The sequence below is a fragment of the Elgaria multicarinata genome, chromosome 3 (assembly GCF_023053635.1).
Source record: "Elgaria multicarinata webbii isolate HBS135686 ecotype San Diego chromosome 3, rElgMul1.1.pri, whole genome shotgun sequence".
Taxonomy (NCBI): domain Eukaryota; kingdom Metazoa; phylum Chordata; class Lepidosauria; order Squamata; family Anguidae; genus Elgaria; species Elgaria multicarinata.
Genome location: NC_086173.1, coordinates 20,454,777 through 20,477,027, shown reverse-complemented (window position 1 = coordinate 20,477,027; position 22,251 = coordinate 20,454,777). Strand labels below are relative to the sequence as shown.

The window sequence follows — 22,251 nt, the reverse complement described above, 5'->3', positions numbered from 1 at the left end:
CAAACACCAGCCAGCCAGCCAAGGGCCCTCCAGAACCTACGACCTTATTGAAGAAGCATCCAAACACCAGCCAGCCAGCCAAGGGCCCTCCAGAACCTACGACCTCATTGAAGAAGCATCCAAACACCACCCAGCCAACCAAGGGCCCTCCAGAACCTACGAGCTCATTCAAGAAGTATCCCAACACCAGCCAGCCAGCCAAGGGCCCTCCAGAACCTACAAGCTCATTGAAGAAGCATCCAAACGCCACCCAGCCAGCCAGGGGTCCTCCAGAACCTACAAGCTCATTGAAGAAGCATCCAAATGCCAGCCAGCCAGCCAAGGGTCCTCCAGAACCTACTATCTCAATCATGGAGCCCCCAAATACCGCCCCCTTCCCAGCCAAGGATCTCCCACAACCTACCATTTCCATCAAGGAGCCCCCAAATTCCACCCTACTAGAAAACAGTCTCCCCAAATATCCCATCTCACTCAGTGAACCCCCAAACTCTACCTTCCCAACTGAGGTTCCTCCAAAACCTGCCGGACCAATCAAGGAGTCTTCAAACTCTACCCCTCCAACTGTTGGTCCCAAACACCCCACTCTCCCTGCAGGTGGCCCTCCAAAGTCAACTATTGTTATCAAGGAGCGATTGGGAGACAAGCGGTAAAGTCAGGATTTGATTTGATTACCAAATTGTGTATTTTTGGTTAAAAGCATCTAACATGCCATTGGACCTGCAGTGATTATGCCTAAAATATTTACTGATATGGATCCATCTTCACATCCTGTTTTGAAATAAACGAGTTTAAAAACAGCATGTTATTTTATAAATATTCTCTGCATCAAGGGAATGTTCCGATAGAATTAACCACAAAACGGGACATAAATATGATCGTAGTCGTGACCGTGGGTGTACACAATGACATCACTTTAAAATAATGCACATTCAAGTAGTTCATTAGAAAATGTTGCTTAACAATTCAAGATATGGCCATAGCTAGAGGGGCTTTATCCTAGGGCGATCCCTGGGATCGTCCCTGTGCGTTCACATGACACACAGGGGATCCCGGGATCAGGGAGGGATGATCCCTCCCTTGCCCCGGGATATGGCTCTACACTTTAGGCCCGCTTTTTCCGCAGTTTCAGGCTGATCCTCAGACTGTGGAACGTGTGGGCGGGTGTTGCGATTTTCCCGGCTCTTCAAGGTTACTCACGAGGAGCTGGGACCTGAGCCCATCAGGGTGAAGTGGGGGGAGTGGGGAAAATTTAAAAAATAGAAAAACACTTACCTTTTGGGCACAAGCACTCCTTCCTCTTTAAACAAAAAAACAAAATGACGGTCGCGACGTCTTCTACCTCTGAGGTCATCACGGGCCGCGTGTAAACAGAGGGGGAGATCTCACAATAAAAATATCATAAGATCTTCAACCCTCCATTGCGCTAGACCAGTAGGTCTATCTCTGGGGGGTGGGGGGGATCCATTACAGTGATGAAATCCATCACTGAGCTCATATTAGCACAAAACATTAATAAGCCTGAAATTAACTTGCAGACCTCTTGCTGATGTGTGCAAATTGATATATTATGGGACACCAATATGACTGCAGTGATGACCAGGTACCTATTTTATGGATAGAACTAAACTGTAAACCTAAATGCCGGTTCTATTTATGGTATATGTTCACTCTATGAGATAGATAATATCACTAATATAATCCAAGTTCAAATTATTCTTGAAAACAGTTTCTTTCGCAAGGTTCACAGATCAAAGATGGGCTTAAAGCACTTCAATAGGGCCACTGCACGCCTCCTTACAGTCGCAGTCTTCTACAGCAGAGAAGAGCAAAAGGTAGATCTGGTAGGGCAAATTGGAGCAGATCACCAAAGATTTCACTCCAAACCGATAAATGATAGCGGCAACAAAATGACTGCCCCACCACCGCCATCTTTAAATTATCCTGCTGAAATGAAGTTTGGGGTAACCAAGAGTAGATTTTTGTGCAGAAGGACTACAGATTCCATTCAGTTCTGAGACTGAAAACAAATCCCTGGGTCCAGAATTCTTTGACCCTAAGTATCTATGTCTTTTGCACCAGGCTCCATTGGTGGATCTTAGAGTTCTAGGGTGGAGAGGAAAAAGTTGATCGTGCAAACATGAAGTCTGCTGCCCCTTTAACCACCCAGTGCTGCAGGGTTACTTGGATTCACTGGGTTTAAGTGGACTTTGGCTCCACCATATGGTAGCTGGCTTTTGAAGTAGATGGAAATGGTTTTGAATTCCCACTTTTAGCCATTCCTGTTGCATAACGGGGGACTTTAAACAGGCCACGGAACAATGGCAAATAACAAACAACACGAGGTGGGTAATACTTATTTCACCCTCTAAAAATAAACCCTTTTGGTTGCAACAAATGGAAGTATCTCTTCGCTTTTAATTTTAAAAAAACATCCTCCGTCTTAGCCCTGCCTTGCTTGCTTGCTTTATTTATTTATTTATTTGCAATATCTATATACCTCTCCCCATCCAAAGATTTCAGAGCAGTGAACAAAAAAACAGAATGAAAGAATGAAAACATGGAATTAAAAATTACATTTTAAAAAGAACCAAGTTCTGATAAAACTACGGCCAGTCATTCTGGGAAACCTTCCCAAAACAATGTTTTCAGGAGGCACCAGAAGCAATACCATATTGGCACCTGCCTGATCTCAAAAGGCAGGGAATTCCATAGGAAGGGGGCCACCACATTGAAGGCTGTTCTCCTGGTGGACTCCAATCAGACCATGGGTCGATGCAGAACCACCAGGAACATATAATCATGAAGCAGTGGGTGTTGGCTCATGATTACATGCTCTGATCTCTTTGTACCTTGGATGGCTCTAGAGCTCTGACTGGGTCTTACTGAAACTTGAAATCAATGCAGTGATTACTAGAAGCCAACATGGATTTGTCAGGAACAAATCCTGTCAGACTAATTTGATCTCATTTTTTGATAGGATAACCTCCCTTGTGGACTGTGGGAATGCTGTGGACGTCATATATCTTGACTTCAGCAAAGCTTTTGCCAAAGTACCACATGACATTCTGATTAACAAACTAGCTAAAAGTGGGCTAGATGGAACAACTATTAGGTGGATCCATAGCTGGCTACAGAATCGGACTCAAAGAGTACTTATCAATGGAACCTTCTCAAACTGGGGAGAGGCAACGAGTGGGGTGCCGCAGGGCTCAGTCCTGGGCCCAGTGCTCTTCAACATTTTTATTAATGATTTGGATGAGGAGGTGCAGGGAACGCTGATCAAATTTGCAGATGACACAAAATTGGGTGGGATAGCTAATACCCTGGAAGACAGAAACAAACTTCAAAGTGATCTTGATAGGCTGGAGTGCTGGGCTGAAAACAACAGAATGAAATTTAATAGGGATAAATGCCAAGTTCTACATTTAGGGAATAGAAACCAAATGCACAGTTACAAGATGGGGGACACTTGGCTCAGCAATACTACAAACGAGAAAGATCTTGGAATTGTTGTAGATCACAAGCTGAATATGAGCAAACAGTGTGATATGGCTGCAAGAAAGGCAAATGCTATTTGGGGCTGCATTAATAGAAGTATAGCTTCCAAATCACGTGAGGTACTGGTTCCTCTCTATTCGGCCCTGGTTAGGCCTCATCTAGAGTATTGTGTCCAGTTCTGGGCTCCACAATTCAAGAAGGATGCAGACAAGCTGGAGCGTGTTCAGAAGAGGGCAACCAGGATGATCAGAGGTCTAGAAACAAAGCCCTATGAAGAGAGACTGAAAGAACTGGGTATGTTTAGCCTGGAGAAGAGAAGATTGAGGGGAGACATGATAGCACTCTTCAAATACTTAAAAGGTTGTCAAACAGAGGAGGGCCAGGATCTCTTCTCGATCCTCCCAGAGTGCAGGACACGGAATAACGGGCTCAAGTTAAAGGAAGCCAGATTCCGGCTGGACATCAGGAAAAACTTCCTAACTGTTAGAGCAGTGCGACGGTGGAATCAGTTACCTAGGGAGGTTGTGGGCTCTCCCACACTAGAGGCATTCAAGAGGCAGCTGGACAAGCATCTGTCAGGGATGCTTTAGGGTGGATTCCTGCATTGAGCAGGGGGTTGGACTCGATGGCCTTGTAGGCCCCTTCCAACTCTGCTATTCTATGATTCTATGATTCTATGAAACCCAGAGTGGATTCACCACCCCTTTGACATCGGAGGCAAGAACACATTTTTACCCTCTTCTCTGTGATGCCTCTGAAGAGTGCTATCATGCTGCCAACCCACCCAAGTCTTCACTTGCTCAAGCTAAACATACCTAATCCACCATCTCTCCCCGCCTCTGTCTGCTAATAACTTTGCCTCTTTTTTCAATGCTAAAATCCAAACTATTCGCTCTGTTCTAGCCAGCTCTGCTCCTCTTCCAGTTCCTGTTCCTCATCTGTCAGTCCCTCCTGCAAATTTCTCTGCATTTCCTTCGGTCTCAGCTGATGAACTGTCTACAATACTGCGCTCTTCGAAGCCTTCCACTTGTTCTCGTGATCCGATTCCTTCTCGCGTCTTTATTAATCTTATCCCTGCTATCCTCCCTTCCTTGCTTCATATTATTAATTTTTCTCTGTCCTCTGGTTCATTTCCTTCTGCTTTTAAACATGCTACAGTCTCTCCTGTTCTCAAGAAACCTACTCTTGATATGCTATCTCTGTCCAACTACCGACCTGTCTCTTTGTTGCCTTTTGTTTCAAAGATCCTGGAGCGTGTGGTCTACTCTCGTCTTGATTTTCTTTCTAGTAACTCTGCTCTGGATCCTTTTCAATCTGGATTCCGTCCTTTGCATTCCACTGAAACAGCCCTTACTAAGATTACCAATGATCTTCTTATGGCTAAGTCTAAAGGCCTTTATTCCGTTTTTATTCTCCTTGATCTAACTGCAGCCTTTGACACGGTTGATCACGATCTTCTTTTAGATTCCCTTCATGACCTCGGATTTTGTGGCTCTGTCTATAACTGGTTTGCCTCCTATCTAGCGGGTCGCTCTTTCAGCGTGTTGGCTAATGGCAGCTCGTCTTCTTCTTTTCCCCTTTCAGTAGGGGTTCCGCAAGGCTCGGTGCTTGGCCCGTTGTTGTTTTCTTTATACATGTTGCCCTTGGGTAATCTTATTCAATCTCATGGCCTCCAATATCATCTGTATGCCGATGATACACAATTATATCTTTCATTTCCGGATCTTTCTCCTGATGTTCACGATCGTATCTCGGCATGTCTTTCAGATATCTCAGCTTGGTTGCTTCATCGTCGTTTGAAACTTAATATGGCAAAGACTGAATTGCTTGTTTTTCCTCCTAAACCTTCTCTTCATCTCCCATTCTCTCTTACTGTCAATAATGTTACGCTTACTCCAGTCAAGGAAGCTCGTAGTCTTGGCTTTATATTTGATTCCTCGCTCTCCTTTATTCCTCATATCGAGACAGTAGCTAAATCCTGTCGTTTTTTCCTGTATAATATTGCCAGGATTCGATCATTTTTGTCTGTCTCTTCTGCCAAGACTCTTGTTCATGCATTGGTTATTTCTCGGTTGGACTACTGCAACCTTCTTCTCACTGGCCTTCCTTCTCACATCAGTCCGTTGGTTTCTGTTCACCACTCTGCTGCTAAGATCATCTTCCTGGCTCGCCGCTCTGACCATGTTACTCCACTTCTGAAATCTCTTCATTGGCTTCCAATTCACTTCAGAATCCAATATAAACTTCTCCTGTTGACCTACAAAGCTTTTCACTGTCTAGCTCCTTCCTATCTTTCCTCTCTCATCTCACACTATTGCCCCGCTTGTGCTCTTCGCTCCTCTGATGCCATGTTTCTCGCCTGCCCAAGGGTCTCTACTTCCCTTGCTCGGCTTCGTCCATTTTCTTTGGCTGCCCCTTACGCCTGGAACGCTCTTCCAGAACATTTGAGAACTACAAGTTCAATCGCAGCTTGTAAAGCTCAGCTAAAAACTTTTCTTTTTCCTAAAGCTTTTAAAACTTAATTTTGTTCTGACTTTATACTGTTAGTTTTACCCTACCCTGTGCCTGTTTGGTGCATTCTCTTCCCCTCCTTATTGTTTTATTATGATTTTATTAGAATGTAAGCCTATGCGGCAGGGTCTTGCTATTTACTGTTTTACTCTGTACAGCACCATGTACATTGATGGTGCTATATAAAATAATAATAATAATAATAATAATAATAATAATAATAATAATAATAATAATAATAACCCAGTTCCTTCAACCTTTCCTCATAGGACGTGTATTCCATACCTGTGGCCATTGTCATTGTCATCTCTGACCTGTTCTAATTTCTTCATCCAGAACTGGACACAGTACTCCAGGCTAGTTCTTGTGATTTGGAAACAGATGATTCTATTAATGCAGCATGAAATCACATCCACCTTCTTTACATCTGCATCACTCATGTTCAGCTTGTGATCAACTCCACTCCACAGGATCCTCTTTACATCTACTACTATCTCTAATATTTGTTGTTGTTTATTCGTTCAGTCGCTTCCGACTCTTCGTGACTTCATGGACCAGCCCACACCAGAGCTTTCTGTCAGCTGTCGCCACCCCCAGCTCCCCCAAGGTCAAGTCTGTCACCTCCAGAATATCATCCATCCATCTTGCCCTTGGTCGGCCCCTCTTCCTTTTGCCTTCCACTTTCCCTAGCATCAGCCTCTTCTCCAGGGTATCCTGTCTTCTCATTATGTGGCCAAAGTACTTCAGTTTTGCCTTTAATACCATTCCCTCAAGTGAGCAGTCTGGCTTTATTTCCTGGAGTATGGACTGGTTTGATCTTCTTGCAGTCCAAGGCACTCTCAGCATTTTCCTCCAACACCACAGTTCAAAAGCATCTATCTTCCTTCGCTCAGCTTTCCTTATGGTCCAGCTCTTGCAGCCATAGGTTACTACGGGGAATACCATTGCTTTAACTATGCGGACCTTTGTTGTCAGTGTGGTGTCTCTGCTCTTAACTATTTTATCAAGATTTTTCATTGCTCTCCTCCCAAGAAGTAAACGTCTCCTGATTTCCTGGCTGCAGTCAGCGTCTGCAGTAATCTTTAATATAGCTAGTTTTATTTTCTTTTTTTGCCTCAATACAGAACCTTGGTCTCGGCTCTGCTGAATTTCATGGTCATTTCATGGTCATTTTAAGTTGCTTCATAATCAATGTTAATGGAAACAAAGAGTGTTGAGAAGTACGTCTGTGAGGATAAAAGAAAATTATTGTAAGATTATATGGAGGTGGTATCTAACCCCAGTAAGATTAAATAAAATAAACAAGTTGAACTCAGCAAATTGCTGGAGAGGTTGTCAAAAAAAAGGAACGTATTTATATATGTGGTGGGAATGTGAATTTGTACAAAAATTGTGGGAAATGGTGTTTGAGATAAAAGAGATTTTACGAATGGAGATTGAAGAGACACCTATAGTGGCATTGTTATCATATGGAGAATTAAATTGTAACAAAGAGACAAAAAACTGATAACGAATTTGCTAACAGCAGCAAGGTTAATGATATCTGGGAACTGAAAGGTTCAAGGAGATTACCATATAGAAGATTGGTATAAAGAGATATGGGATATTGCTATTAACATGTAATATAAAAGTGAGACGAGGGATGACAAAAACGAATGATTTTGAGGGAATATGGAAACAGTTCCTAGAATTTGTTTTATCTAAGGGGAGTGGGAAACCATCTCCAGAAGAAACAATGAGATTTTGGAAACAGGAATAAGATTCCATGGTGGGGGGTGCACTTTTATGTTAACTATGATTATGTTAACAGATTAAGCTAGAATATATGTTAAGGTTATATGTTAACATTTATGTATTATGTTGTTTCTTTTTTATTGTATTGATGTATGTTTAAGTATTGAATAATTTTTTTAAAATAATAATAATAATAATAATAATAATAATAATAATAATAATAATAATAATAATAAATGTTAGTGTGTAGCCTGTTAGTGTGTAGCCTGACTGGCCTGTAGTTTCCTGGATCTTCCCCTTTTCTCTTTTTTGAAGGCTGGGATAGTGCCTGATATTTGTGCCACCTCATCAGTCTTCTAGGATTTCCCAAAGGTGATGGAGAGATTCTGAGAGTAGTTCAGCAAGTTCTTTTAGGGCGTAATCCTATGCATGTTTAGAGAGAGAAAAAGTCCTACAATTCCCAGCACTCTCCAGCCAGCATGGTTGGCTAATGATGGGAGTAGTAGGACTTTTCCCTCTCTAAACATGCATAGGATTGTGCCCTTAGTAACCTAGGATATAATTCATGAAGTCCTGAATTCTTTTAAGGTAGTTCGATACTAGTAACCCAACTCCTTATGAATCTTGAACTGAAATCCTGCCTCTCACCACTCATGCTACTTTTATCAGTTCCCCATTTCAGATAAGATGAAGTGGAAGCTGAGCAGTGCTGCCTTCCCTCTGTTACCAATTAATGGTTTCACCATCCTTACTGGGCAGCTGGCCTACCATTTCCTCCGTCCTCTTATTCTAAACATACCTGGAAAAGTCCGTCACCCCTTTTTTTTCTTGCTCTTAGCGTGTTTCTTTTGTTTCCACTTTGCTGACGCTATCCTGAAAAATCTGGACTATTCATTTGAACTTGTTCTTGGTGACCTCTTGTCTGTTCAATTTCTTAGGTATTGTTCAAAGCTGGGTGTCATGATATAGTACTGATCAACAAGTGGTAATTAGAAAAATACACCTTATAAGGATGTAAAGGCGTCTTGAAATGTTATCATGGATAAAAGTTTTTGAAATACTTCCTGGTGTTGGTTGGCCATCAAACAACCCGCCTTCTGAAGGTCACATTCTCCTCCTTGCGTATGCTTTTTCCTCTTCAGCTTCACAGACCGGCCACTGAAACTGGGTGGATGAGTAGGACTGACAGTGCTGTACATAAATCTTTGTTCCTTCTTTTAATGAGCAGACACAGCCTAAGGTTGCAAGGGGTACAAGAAAGGCAGGCACATACCTATATTTGCCACATTGAGCCACCATCCTTTGGTAGAAAGGCAGGATATAAATCCAATAAATAACCCCAGAAATAAATTTGATGGCTGATGATGGTTGGACTGAAAAGGGTTTTCAAACCATGCAGCATGGGTGGTGGTGTTTTTTAAAAAGGAAGTATTCACCTGAGCCATGATTCTCTTTCAAGCCTTTAACTCTGAAGAAAACCCATCTGTTCTCCAGCCTAAGATGCAGCCCTACAAGTTCAAGCATTATATGAAGGAATCCATTCAGTTCCACAAATAGCAGGAGATAAATGAAGCTGTGCACATTTGCACAATAAACAGTGCAACTTTTTAAATTTTTACTATGTTGTTCATAATTCTGACCACTTCCCTTCCTGTTTCTACCTCGTGCTGTGGTCCCCTGGGGGAAATAAGGCACGTTGTATTCTCAGCTGAGTTTGAGTTTGGGTTTATGTTTCCATCAATATTTCTGTCGCATTTGTCCCCACAATTTGATGCTTCGCTCATTACTTTCACAGTACCTTCATAATATCCTAGCATTCATTCACCCAATTTACACTGCAGTTTACTCTCTACTAAAGCATTGGGCAGGGGGTGGTGAGTGTTATTGTGAACATAGTAGCCCTGAAATCAACCAAAGTTGGGATTCAGCACCATGGATAGCTCCTTTAGAGTTCTGGCTGGTTTTGAGTAAGACCCAGAATGGAATTCCAGCCCCACTGAAATCAGAGCCACCAGCCTCCACTGGGGTTTCCTCTTTATTTGGGACTGACAGAATAGCAGGTTGGAGCGGGAGGGAGGGTTTGCGCCATCCCACAGTTTAACTCAGTGGTCCCCAAAGTGGGCAGTACCGTCCCCTTGGGGGCGGTGGGATTGCATAGTGGGGCATTAAGGGGGCATGCGAGGTGGTCTTTCTGAGAAGCGCCTCTCCAAAAGGTCTTAAAACTCAGAGACATTTTTATGGGAGAAGGTAGTTTGGTCCCAAGCCATATAGGGGAAGAATCAACAAATGTATTAATAGCGTTTAAGAAGAGTCCTTTTAACGGTGAATTGAAATGTTTCAAAAGCACCAAAACGCTAATGAAGAGACATACCCTGCTTGGTGTGCCCCGCCATGCTGGCTGCAAAACAAAGGCGTTCGCTCTCTTTTCCCTCCCTCCCTTGGCAAGCCTGCAGCGGGGGCTTCCCAGCGGGGGCTTCCCATTTAAAGGGGCTGTGTGTAGGGGGCACTGGGCATGAGTTTGTGGAACTAAGGGGGCAGTTACCTGAAAAAGTTTGGAAACCACTGGTTTAACTGATCCCTTGTTCCGCTGCTTGGTTATTTGCGTCAACTGGTCAGAAGACTTTAACCTCAAAAAAAAAAAAAAAAAAAAAAAAGACGCAGACACCAAAACCGAGCTTGCTCATTAAAATTTTTAATACATTAAAAAAAATAGAGACCAGTTCTGATTTGATCGTTCTTTAAGATAATTTCATTCTTTTCTTCTGAGGGAAAAGAAGCACACACATAAGAAAACAAAACCTGACTGCAAGAGGCATGTGGGAAAGGCTCAGGGGGTGTTTGCTGCTGCTGCCGCCACAGTGAGGGAAGACGCAAAACAAAACCACAAGTTAGCAAGTGACATACAGCTATGGCTTCTGTAGAACTTCCCTGAACAGGATATGCTAGAATCTCTCAGCATCCATCCATCCATCCCATCGTCCCTGCTCCCCCAAACAATTTTTTTTTAAAAAAAACCTTCCTGGTCCTCAAACAGAATTAACCATCCAAACTGAGCAACCCTGAAACAAAGAAAAACATGCCCGAGGCAACAATTCAAGTTTTCGATGTATCTGGGGGAAGGAAGGGGCAGGTCTCCATCAGAAGGATTCTTCCAAGAAGGAAACCCTGTTCTTAAATCCCATCCTTCCCGGGTCTGCCGATGACCATACTGTGGATGTAGAAGTCTCCAGGATGGTACTAAATGTGACAGTGAGGGCCCAGGCGAGTTGAAGCAACAGAGAAGCAGGCCTGGACCAATGCATAAGCCGCCTCCACACTCCCATTGTATCAACATATATTGTTACTTTGTCAAGCATGTGAGGGTTTTTAAAAGTGCAGGGGACTAGTGGTCAGCACAAGCTGTTGTAATGTGCCGCCGGCCACGTTTCAACTCTCTGGCAGGAGCTGAGCGAACGACTGAAGCAAGGCAGGAGTCTAGTCTCCAAAAGAAACGTTTCTCTCTATGCCAGAAATGCAGAAGCAGCTTATCAGTAGAGAAAGAGACAGACAGACACAGAAGACCGCAACGAGAGGAGTATGACATTTTTGTGCCAAGCTATTGAACAAGGGGAGGGGAAATATAAAGCTATTTACGGCAAGGAATGATCCGTTTAGATATCCAAGCCATTTCCAGTGTCAAAATAAAACTTCTGCCCACTCACAGCCTCACAGGGCTGAGTCCCGTCCTCAAATTCCCCTGCCCAGCTTGGTCCTCAACAGGCCCCGCTTCCTGATGGCCAAGGGTTGAGCCGGCACTGTGGGCAGCAGCCTGAGTACACAAGAACGTCGCAAGCCTCAGACCGTTCGCCGGCATGCCAGCCCGCGGGCCAGCCGGAACAAAGCCTATAGGCTTCCAGGTCGCAGATCAGTTCCACCACCTCGTCGACGGTGGTGAGGCGGGCCGGGTGGCTGGCATAGAGTTCATGCTCGGGGGGCACAGGCAGGTCTCGTACCACCACGTGGAAGAAGAGGCCCGGGCGGATGTGGATGACCGCTGCCGACATGGTGGAGTGTTTTGAGCGCTGCACGAGGCGCAGGTTGGGGCCACCCAGCGGGGGCAGCACCTCCCAGTGAGCCGGGAGAGGGATCTCGTTCAGCTCGGCCAAGAACTCTCGCAGGACGCTGTCCAACTGGGCAAGGGGCTGCATGCCACCCAGGCTATAGATCTCCATTATCTGGGGAAAGGCAGACAAAAGGAGGCCGGTTCAGTTCCTTATCCTTTCCCCTTTCACAACATGGTGCCTGAGACCTAGGAAGTGCAGCTGACGCAACACCAGCTCAGCTTAGCCTTCATGCTCAACATCTGGAATTTCAAGGGGGGGAGGGGGCACGCAACTTTACCCAAAACCAATAATACCCCATCATGGGGGGGGGGGGGGAATGACCAAAAAACAAAACCTAGATGTGCTGCCATTTCCCCCAGTATACACCACACCATACACAGTCCCTCAATTCCATTCATGTGATAGTGTTATGGATGATGGGATCAAGAGTGTAAATAGTTTATAAGGAATTAGACATTTCTGTGTTCATGGAAGAGGCAAAGGACTCTGCTAATTCAGCATTTCAGTCTCTGTAGGTAGAATCATAGAATAGTAGAGTTGATAGGGCCATCGAGTCCAACCCCCTGCTCAATGCAGGAATCCACCTTAAAGCATCCCTGGCAGACGGTTGTCCAGCTGCCTCTTGAATGCCTCTAGTGTGGGAGAACCCACAACCTCCCTAGTAATTGGCTCCATTGTCGTACTGCTCTTAACAGTCCTGGAAGTTTTTCCTGATGTCCAGTCAGAATCTGGCTTCCTGTAACTTGACACTATTATTCCGTGTCCTGCATTCTGGGAGGACAGAGAAGAGATCCTGGCAAACTTTCAAGTATTTGAAGAGCACTATCTAGTCTTAGTTTAAAAGATGGATTTGAGTTATTCTGGTCTAAAGACATGAACAAAGGGCTTAAGGGACTGCAGCCTGTCATGTGCCTCCTCAGCCTTTACTCCTCGTTAGGTTATTAAACCAAGCACATGGAAGCTGACCGCCTGGGTGCAGGAGCTAGTAAACACCTCATTACAAGGGGGAGTGATCCCATCTTGCTTGGAATCAGTTGTAAGGACGTGCCTAAAAAATCCTCCTCGGACCCAAATGGCTGTGAACAAATATCAATCCATCACAAATAACCCCTTCTTAGGAGAAGTGCTTGAGCGGGTGGTTGTTCTGCAAGTCCAAGTGCTCGCAGATGAAGCTGCATGAGCAGCAATGTTGGATTCAACCCATAATCTAAAACAAGAGCATGATTTTGTGGATGAAATAAAAAACATCCCGTGAGTTTTATAATGGTGTCTCACTGCAACACACACAATCGAACTTGGAACTGCCCCCATCCCCTTATTGGCCTTAGTATGTGTTCCGCCTTCACTATTTCCTGCCTGCCACACTCACCGTACTGGCTCATCATCAGAAGGTGGGCAGGCTGGCCTGGAACAACAGATTCAGCCTTCTCCTCCCCAAGAGTTACAGAGAAAGAAGCCGGGAGATTTCCAGTTACTGAGACACTCGACCCAAACCACTTCACCACTCACCACTGGGGGGCGCATTTGCTGCAGCTGCTCCACTTCATCGTCCTCTTCATCATCCAGAACCACCACCTCCCTGCCCGGCATTCCCAGGGCCGTCTTAAACTGAGGCAGTCCCGCTGACACCTGTAGCAACAGAGACAGACAGGAGGTTCCGTTTGGTAGGCAGGCCTCCCTTCAGATGCCCAAGTGCCATTTCAGAGAACAACTCTGGCACTAGTGGGGAACAGTGGACAGCCACACACGCAAAGTGACAGAGAATTACTGAAGGAGAGAAGCTGGATGGCAAAGACCACCCGAGTTCTAGTTTCCCTGGCTGCAATCAATCAATCAATTTATTGAAGGCTACCAAATACATGTTTTAGCCAATTACATGGACAAAAGTTATACACAGAGTATAAAAGCGTGTCATATAAAAAAGAATAGATAAAATGTTATAAAATGTTAAAACGTACATGCACATACAACTAAAACCTTACATGTTAAAATATTAAAACATACGTGTGCATACAACTAAAACCTTACATGTTAAAATATTAAAACATACGTGTGCATACAACTAAAACCTTACATGTTAAAATATTAACGCATACGTGTACATACGACTAAAACCTTACATGTTAAAATATTAACGCATACGTGTGCATAAGACTAAAACCTTACATGTTAGAATATTAAAACATACGTGTGCATACGACTAAAACCTTACATGTTAGAATATTAAAACATACGTGTGCATACGACTAAAACCTTACATGTTAAAATATTAAAGCATACGTGTGCATACAACTAAAACCTTACATGTTAAAATATTAAAGCATACGTGTGCATACAACTAAAACCTTACATGTTAAAATATTAACACATACGTATGCATACGACTAAAACCTTACATGTTAAAATATTAAAGCATACGCGTGCATACTACTAAAACCTTACATGTTAACATATTAAAACATACATGCACATACAACTAAAACCTTACATGTTAAAATGTTAAAACATACATGTGCATACAACTAAAAACTTACATGTTAAAATGTTAAAACATACATGCGCATACAACTGAAACCTTACATCCCAAGGCAGGACACATGAATTTGTCTAAGCTGAGCAGCCTTCACAGCAAATTTGGCTATGTTGAACATTACAATCCTGTCTGTACTGGACAGTAGATACTTGACCGTATCCGTATCATTGAGGATAGGAATCACCCTTAAGAGCTTCTCTAAATATTTTTCCCTTGGTGTTTCATACAGTTTACAATGTAGCATAAACACACTTACTAGGCGGTAGGGACATATATCTGAGTCTGCAGGCCTAGGAGTATATTGGAAGCTACAAAGGAGGCTTAAATACGACTGGAGGGAATAATTTAAAATATAAGTGAAGGGTGGGATTAAAAAGGGTGATGAACCCTTTCAGAATTGGCATGGCTGGACATCAACCCCCTACCAAGGTCCCATTTAAGACTTTGGACCAATAACAGAGAATCCGCTGCAACTGCTGCCCAAGGCAACTGCAACATGCCATGGTCCAACGTGATGCTCCTAGAGGGCAGGACCAGACATGAGGAAAACAAACCACTGCAACCATTTCTCCTGTCCGACTTAACTCAAGGTGCCCAGAGGTGCTGAAACTAGCAAGACTCATCCAAGAAAGGCAGGTTAATGCAAGACACACACACCCTCGGGGCAGGTCTGCTCACATCCAATCTGGTCAGGTCAAGTCCCGTGGCATCAGATCAGGTCAAGTCAGGTTTGGTGTGCTGAATAGCAAGGCCAAGTTAGACCAGGACCTTGGACAGCTCAAAGTTAGCGGAGAGTCAAGATGTGCTGTTGACTTAACCATAGTCAAAGGCTTTCTGAAGCCTTACAAAGACCAGCAGCTCAAGGCCTGCAGTTAGCTCAACCCCCTCAGAAAAGCAGTTCGTTTCTTAAAGGGCTACTTAAATCTAACTTGTAGCCGCTGGTTCCTATGGGTTGGGGGTGGGGTGAATAATAATAGTTAGTTTTTCCCTACCCTGTGCCTGCTTACCCTACCCTGTACCTGTTTGCATTCTCTTCCCCTCCTTATTGTTTTACTATGATTTTATTAGATTGTAAGCCTATGCGGCAGGGTCTTGCTATTTACTGTTTTACTCTGTACAGCACCATGTACATTGATGGTGCTATATAAATAAATAATAATAATAATAATAATAATAATAATAATAATAATAAGTGTCCTCTGCATCTGAATAGTCATGTAGAGGCCCACTCTCTGGCCTAGAAGGCCCTGGCATAGCAGGCGTTGGGTGAATGGAGGGGGTCTCCTCTGCCTCCGAGTCCTCTTCAGAGCCAGAGGATGGGTCAAGGCTGAGGAACATGACACTGTCAGGTGCTGTTCCGGTCTATACTGGGATGGCCTCTAGTGACCAAGCATGATCACAACAGGCCTTCTATAACCCTTGCCAATGGTGATGCCTACCTGTAAGAAATTGATGGAAAATTTCTCCTTCCCCTGGAGAAATTGGGTGAAATTGTTCCCCCCGCCATTTCTCTACCCGCAAACAGGGTGGAGAATTTTGAGGGGCCACATGTGCACAGCTCTACCACCTAATTTTAAACTGCTGGCTCCTACGGGGTGGGGGTGATGAAGGCTGCAATGGGGAAGTGTCCTTTGCATCTGAATAGTCATGTAGAGGCGATCCATCCTCTGGCCTGGAAGGCCCTGGCACAGCAGGCGTTGGGTGAACGGAGGGAGTCTCCTCTGCCTCCGAGTCCTCTTCAGAGCCAGAGGATGGGGAATATGACACCCTTCATTCAGCTAGGTGTCACTTGTATTAAGTGGTTACCGCATGGCACCTCAGGCTCCAGGGGCCAAATCCAGCCCTCCAGGGTTCCCCAAATGGCCCCACCCCCTTTCCCCTGGCCAACAATCTTTGAATGGTTTCCCAGCTCTTGTGCAGTTCCCCGCCCCCCCATTATAAAAAGTTGAAATGCTTCTCCTAAAGCGTAGTTACTGGCAGGAAAAGCTTTAAGTTAAAATATGCTGCTATTTTTGGACTCATCCACCACTGGAACGTGCTCTCACCCCCACCCCACCCCCAAAAAGCTCTTCCAAAATGGAATGAGATCCCCAGCTCGAAAGAGGTTCAACATCCCTGCGCTAGCAAAACAGTGCCAACTCTTGTAATTTTTCCAACACTGGATCGATATCCAGTGAGTCTTTTACCAATGAGTAAAAGTTTGACCAATGAGTTTGACCAATGAGTCTTTTAATACTTAGATGCCTTCCTTGAAGGGAAAAGTACAATTGTGCCCACTTGACGTAAGAGAAAGGATGGGAGGCCACAAGGTGGAAAGAAATTGAGATAAGGTAATCCACTAGTAACACTTCTGTTGCCGTCATCCATTGGAAGTAGCTACTTCTGCAACTACTGCCGCAAAATGCTAGTAAAGACAGGTTGCTTACCTGTAACTGTAGTTCTTCGAGTGGTCATCTGTGCAGTCACACATATGGGCTCTGCGCCTGCGCAGGGCCAGCTTCGGAAACTTCTATAGCTGAAAACGTTTTAGGCGGGAACCCCTCCCCCACCGTCCACTGAGCATGCTCAGGGGTTCCCGCCTAATCCCCTCAGTTCCTGAAACCGCCTAAACAGTCTCACTGAGGAGAACCACCAGATGATCAAAAAATAATGACACCATAGTGGGGACGGTGGGAGGGTTGTGTGACTGCACAGATGACCACTCGAAGAACTACAGTTACAGGCAAGCAACCTGTCTTTCTTCTTCGTGGTCTCTGTGCATCACACAAATGGGCGAATAACAAGCTGACTACCCGGAGGTGGGTGGTGTCAGGTGATGGATGAAAATTCAACGGATTGCCGATAAGACGGCACGCCCAAAAGCACAGTCTCTATGCGCTCTGATGTCCAGACGGTAGTGACTGGCAAAAGTCAGAGGTGTCGACCAGGTATCCGCTTTGCAGAGGTCCGGTATGGCAATACCTCTTTCAAAAGCTGTAGCAGTGGCCCCTCCTCTGGTGGAGTGAGAGCGCACTTTCCCCTTCAGCGGGGGGCCAGCAAGTTCATAGGCTAATTTAATAGTCTGAAAAAACCCAAGCAGATATTCTCTGCGGAGATGCTTGGAGTCCCTTTTGTTTGACCTATAACAAACAAAAAATCTTAGGGATCTCCGGAGAGTCACTGTTCTGTCCAGCGTATGTAGTGTTGACTCAAGAAGAGTTGTCCGCGCAAGGAAAAAGCTTGGCAGAGTAAAATCCTGTCCAAGGTGAAAGGAGAAACAACCTTTGGAAAAAAGCTGGGTCCGGTCTAAGGACCACTTTGTCGGCATGAAAACCCGTATAAGGTGAGTCCATACGGAGTGCCGCTAACTCTGATGCACGTCTAGCAGACATTATGGCAACAAGGAATACCACCTTAAAAGTCAGTAAATGCAAATCTGTCTTTGCCAACGGTTCGAAAGGCTTGGCAGACAGTGCTTTGAGCACCACGGAAAAGCTCCATTGCGGAACAAAGGGACGAAGGGGTGGAACTGTATTTTTCATCCCTTTCATAAAGCGCTTAACCAGTGGATGAGTGAAGACTGAACAGCCCTAAATCCATAAATGTGAGGCAGAATCGCTGCCAGATAAACTCTAAGTGAGGAAACTTAAGGCCTCTTTTAACAAGGAAAAAGGGAAAGTGAGGATGGTGGAAATAGGCTCTGAAAGGGGTTTCTCATTCCTGCTTAGTGCAAGGGAGGAGTAAGCTTCCCATTTGGTAGTATATGACTTTCTAGTCGCTTGTTTCTTAGCTGCTAGAATTATGTCCCATATATCAGGGGGTAAGGATTGACAGTGTAACATTGTGGTTTCTACTATGAGGTCCAGAGAGCTCAATAAATTGAGGATTATTCCCACTGCCTTCGATAGCATCCTCTTCTAAGATGCCACTAGAAGCCAGTTGTCTAAATATAGGTAGACTTTCACCCTGTGTAGGCAATGAACTGCCATATATTTTGCAAACATTCAGTGGGCTGTGCTTAGGTCCATAGACGCACCCAAACCTATGATAAACCCAAGGTACCTCTGACGAGTGTTCTGAATGGCTATATGGAAGTATGCATACTTATTTTATTTAGAGTATTTAGAGTATTTTTATTCATACACTTATGTGTATGGGGCAAAACCTACTCCCTTCTTGAGGAGCAGCATTAAGAAAGACAGTGTGTCATCTGTAATTTGCTGGTTCCGATGCAGGAAACGAGATGAGCAATGAGATTGAACAATCCTTCACCATCGAATGGTAGGTCCTCAATCTAGTTCACAGAGTGAGACCTGCTAATCATAGGTATGCATGCGAAGCGCCAGAGCGCGCACCATCGCTCTCAACTCACAGTGAAGTGACGGGTCATGTAAAGTTGCTGACAAGAGGAAAAGTTGTATCTGGACATCATAACTAGATAGTGTATGACTCTGGCGCCCAAAGCAGATGAATATGTTCTGAAAACTCCCCTTGGGGCTAACTGAACGAATATAGAATTGGAACACGGGTGCATAAAGAAAAAACCCCATGTCCATTACTGCACTTTAAAGATTCTGCACTTTCCAATGTCAGAGCCATCAAATAAGGGCCCTTCTAGGAATTTTTAACTGTCAGAAGCAGTGCTGGGAGGAAAAATATCGACACTGGAGTTGGCTTCTCAGTACATACAGCATGAGATACAAAAACTTGCACTTTATTTTCCTAGTTATGTGTCTCAATACCAAGCCTGGTCATCCTCAATGACCGGGAAGTGGTATAAGTCCTCCAAAGGAGGTTCTGCCCTGTGTAGGTGATGCAGAAGAGAGCAATGTTGAGACCGACTGATAGTCCTCAAAGGATTGAAGGGAATCAGGTCTATTCTTATGCTCTAACTCATCTTCCCCAAGTTGATCTCCTAATGTCCCATGGAATGGGGGTGGAATGGGGAAGAGCTAAGTAATTGTGCTGACGCATTGTGGCTGTAACAGCTGAGCCCTGTGTATCGGTCGCAATGACAATGATCACGGTTGTACGTATCCCCATCACGGTACTAAAGCCAGTATCCATGCTTGTATGGTATTCTCAGGAGACGTGGCCCATTTAACATTGTATGCCCTCCTCTTCCAAGGGGGGGGGGAGCCCCAAGAATGATGACATCAGACATCATGGTAATAAAACGCTCTCCATTGAAAGCAAAGCACTCAAAGCGTAGAGACTCTGGAATGGGGACCTTGAAATAGGTGGTTAGCATGCAAGGTATACACTGCCTGATGTGGTGGACAGATGTCCATTGGCTTTGGAGGGGAGAGATATTACATCTCACCCTCTGACATTGAAGCTGCATGCGAGATGCCCTCTTGGTATCAAGAGTCTCAGCGTTTGTACCAAAGAGCTATTAACATTATTGTTATATTATTGTCATTTTCAGTACCAAAAATTTCAACCTTGGTACCAAAAAAGCCAGTTATGTTCATTGCCAGTGTCAGCATAGAGAACTCCAGCATCTGCATTGTAGATGCTAGTTATGTAATTGCCACTGTTGGTATCGAGGGCTCCAGTCTGTACCGAAGAAGCTACATTGTTGCCGGTCTCGGCATTGAGGGATTCATTCTCGGTACCGAAGAAACTAGTTATATTGTTGCCAGACTCGGTATCGAGAAGCTTCAGGCTCCGCACTGAAGAAGCTAGTTATATTGTTTCTCGGTATTGAGAGCAGTCTAGGTACCGAGGGGTCACAGGCTAGGCACTGAAGAAGCTAGTTATATTGTTGCAAGTCACGGTACTGAGAGGCTTCAATCTAGGTACCGAGAGGTCACAGGCTAGGCACTGAAGAAGCTAGTTATATTGTTGCAAGTCTCGGTATCGAGAGGCTTCAGTGTACTGAAGAACCTAGTTATTATTGCTACCGAGGAGGCCAGCCATGGGGACTCTTAACAGTAGTGGTTAGATCTGGCTTCCATCGAACGGCAGATCCTCTATGCGGGTGCGTGCCTGCTGGGACAGCCCTGCGGACCTAAGCTACGCATGCCTTCGTAGCGCAATGGAAACTACCATGGCTTTGAGGTGCAGTCCTTAGCGTGGAGTGCTGTATTAAGCTATTGTCGAGAAAGTCTCATAGCCTCAATACAAAAACATCTGCAAGTTCCCTTTGGTCATCTGGCAAGAATCAGGAGAGAGATGTAATATTCCCCCATAAAAAGAGTTTACGTTTTTCCATTGTGGCTTGGTAATTATGCACACGAAGGGATAAAGCTGTAGAAGAGTATACTCTTCTCCCCAGGCCGTGCAACCTATGGCCTTCTTTGTCCACTGGTGCATTATTTGTATGTAAATAGGAACGGGACAATTTAGTCCTGCATCTTATAAATATATTCCATAAACAAAAAACCTACGGTTTACAAAACAACGTTAAAGGCTCTACAGTTTTCAACCAAACTCCAAAAAGCAGGGAAATTGAGAGTTAAGGCTCACAGGCCTATAACGCCACATCCTCCCTAAGGAGGCAGAAAGTGCCAGTGAAATTCTCATTCTCCCAAAGCAGATATAAACCATGAGGACAGGATGGAGAATAGGATATGCAGAGGTGACTGTGGGGTTGTGGAAAACTGATAACGAACAACTTAGGGCCACCTACTTCTCTTTTTTTGTTTAGTGCAGCCCTTCCCCAACCTGGTGCCCTCCAAAGGTGTTAGACTACAACTCCCATCATTGCAAGTCAGTATGTCCCATGGTCAGGAAAGCTGGGACAGCAGGATAGGGAATGCTGTTCTATATCCTTACCAAATACAGGGGCTGCGCAATATTTTTTTCTCACACACATCTCGCATAGAGCAGCACGATTGATAACAGAAGGGGCACTATTTGTTGGAGATGTAGAACCAGAGCAAGAGCTGGCACTTTCAGCTTTTCGTAAATACCCTGCCCTTCAAAGAACCAATTTTTTTCTTAAAATGTGTTCATACAAAATATACTGTTCACTCCCCACAATCCCTCCACAATACATCATCTCATGTACAGAGTAACAGAGTGACAGAGGAACAGAAAAGGATTAGTTTGGGTGTCTTGAACTCCTTTCAGATGAGATTAGTTTGCAATCCTATACCACTTGAGGGGAAGCCCTAGTAAACTCAGTGGCACTGGCTTCTGAGAAGACATGTACAGGATCCAAGTATAAACCATCCTTCTCCAGCCTGGTGCTGTCCAGATGTGCTGCGCTGCAACTCCCATGTTATGGTGAGGACAAAAATCATTTTCATCAATAGTTTTTAAAATAATCCTTCCTTACACATGAATCTATTAGGTGGTAGCTCTGCCTTTGATCTCACACTGCTGAACACTAAGAAAAATCCTCTGCGGTCACAGCATTCTTCTGCGGTCACAGCATTCTTGATCACTGTCCATGCTGACAGAGACTTTTATGAATTGAATGCCAAAACATCTAGAGAGCTACATTTTGCCTGCCCTTGCTCTAGAACAACATTCCCCGATCAGTTTTCCAGAATCCCATAGTCACCTCTCCACATGTTTGAGAGTACAAGTCGCAGCATTCCTGTCCATGGGACATACTGACTTGCAATGATGGGAGTTGTAGTCCAACACCTTTGGAGGGCACCAGGTTGGGGAAGGGCTGCTCTAAACCGCCCAGAGAGCTCCGGCTATTGGGAGGTATAGAAATGTAGTAAATAAATAAACAAAAAAAGAGAAGTAGGTAGCCCTAAGTTGTTCGTCATCAGTTTTCCACAACCCCACAGTCACCTCTGCATATCCTATTCTCCATCCTGTCCTCATGGTTTATATCTGCTTTGGGAGAATGAGAATTTCACTGGCACTTTCTGCCTCCTTAGGGAGGATGTGGCGTTATAGGCCTGTGAGCCTTAACTCTCAATTTCCCTG

At 44.5% G+C, this 22,251-nt stretch overlaps 1 protein-coding gene across 1 annotated transcript in view; it reads right to left on the bottom strand.

The window, feature by feature from the left end:
* Positions 1–10,419: 10,419 nt before the first annotated feature.
* LOC134394274 (methyl-CpG-binding domain protein 1-like) overlaps positions 10,420–22,251 on the bottom strand; it is a 71,460-nt gene continuing 59,628 nt past the window's right edge. Inside the window, exons 19-20 of the mRNA XM_063119559.1 lie at positions 13,356–13,475; positions 10,420–11,957 (exon numbers count right to left, since the gene is read on the bottom strand). Of these exons, the coding sequence (XP_062975629.1) occupies positions 11,496–11,957; positions 13,356–13,475 (582 nt within the window). The 3' untranslated portion in view covers positions 10,420–11,495. The remainder of the gene's footprint in view (positions 11,958–13,355; positions 13,476–22,251) is intronic.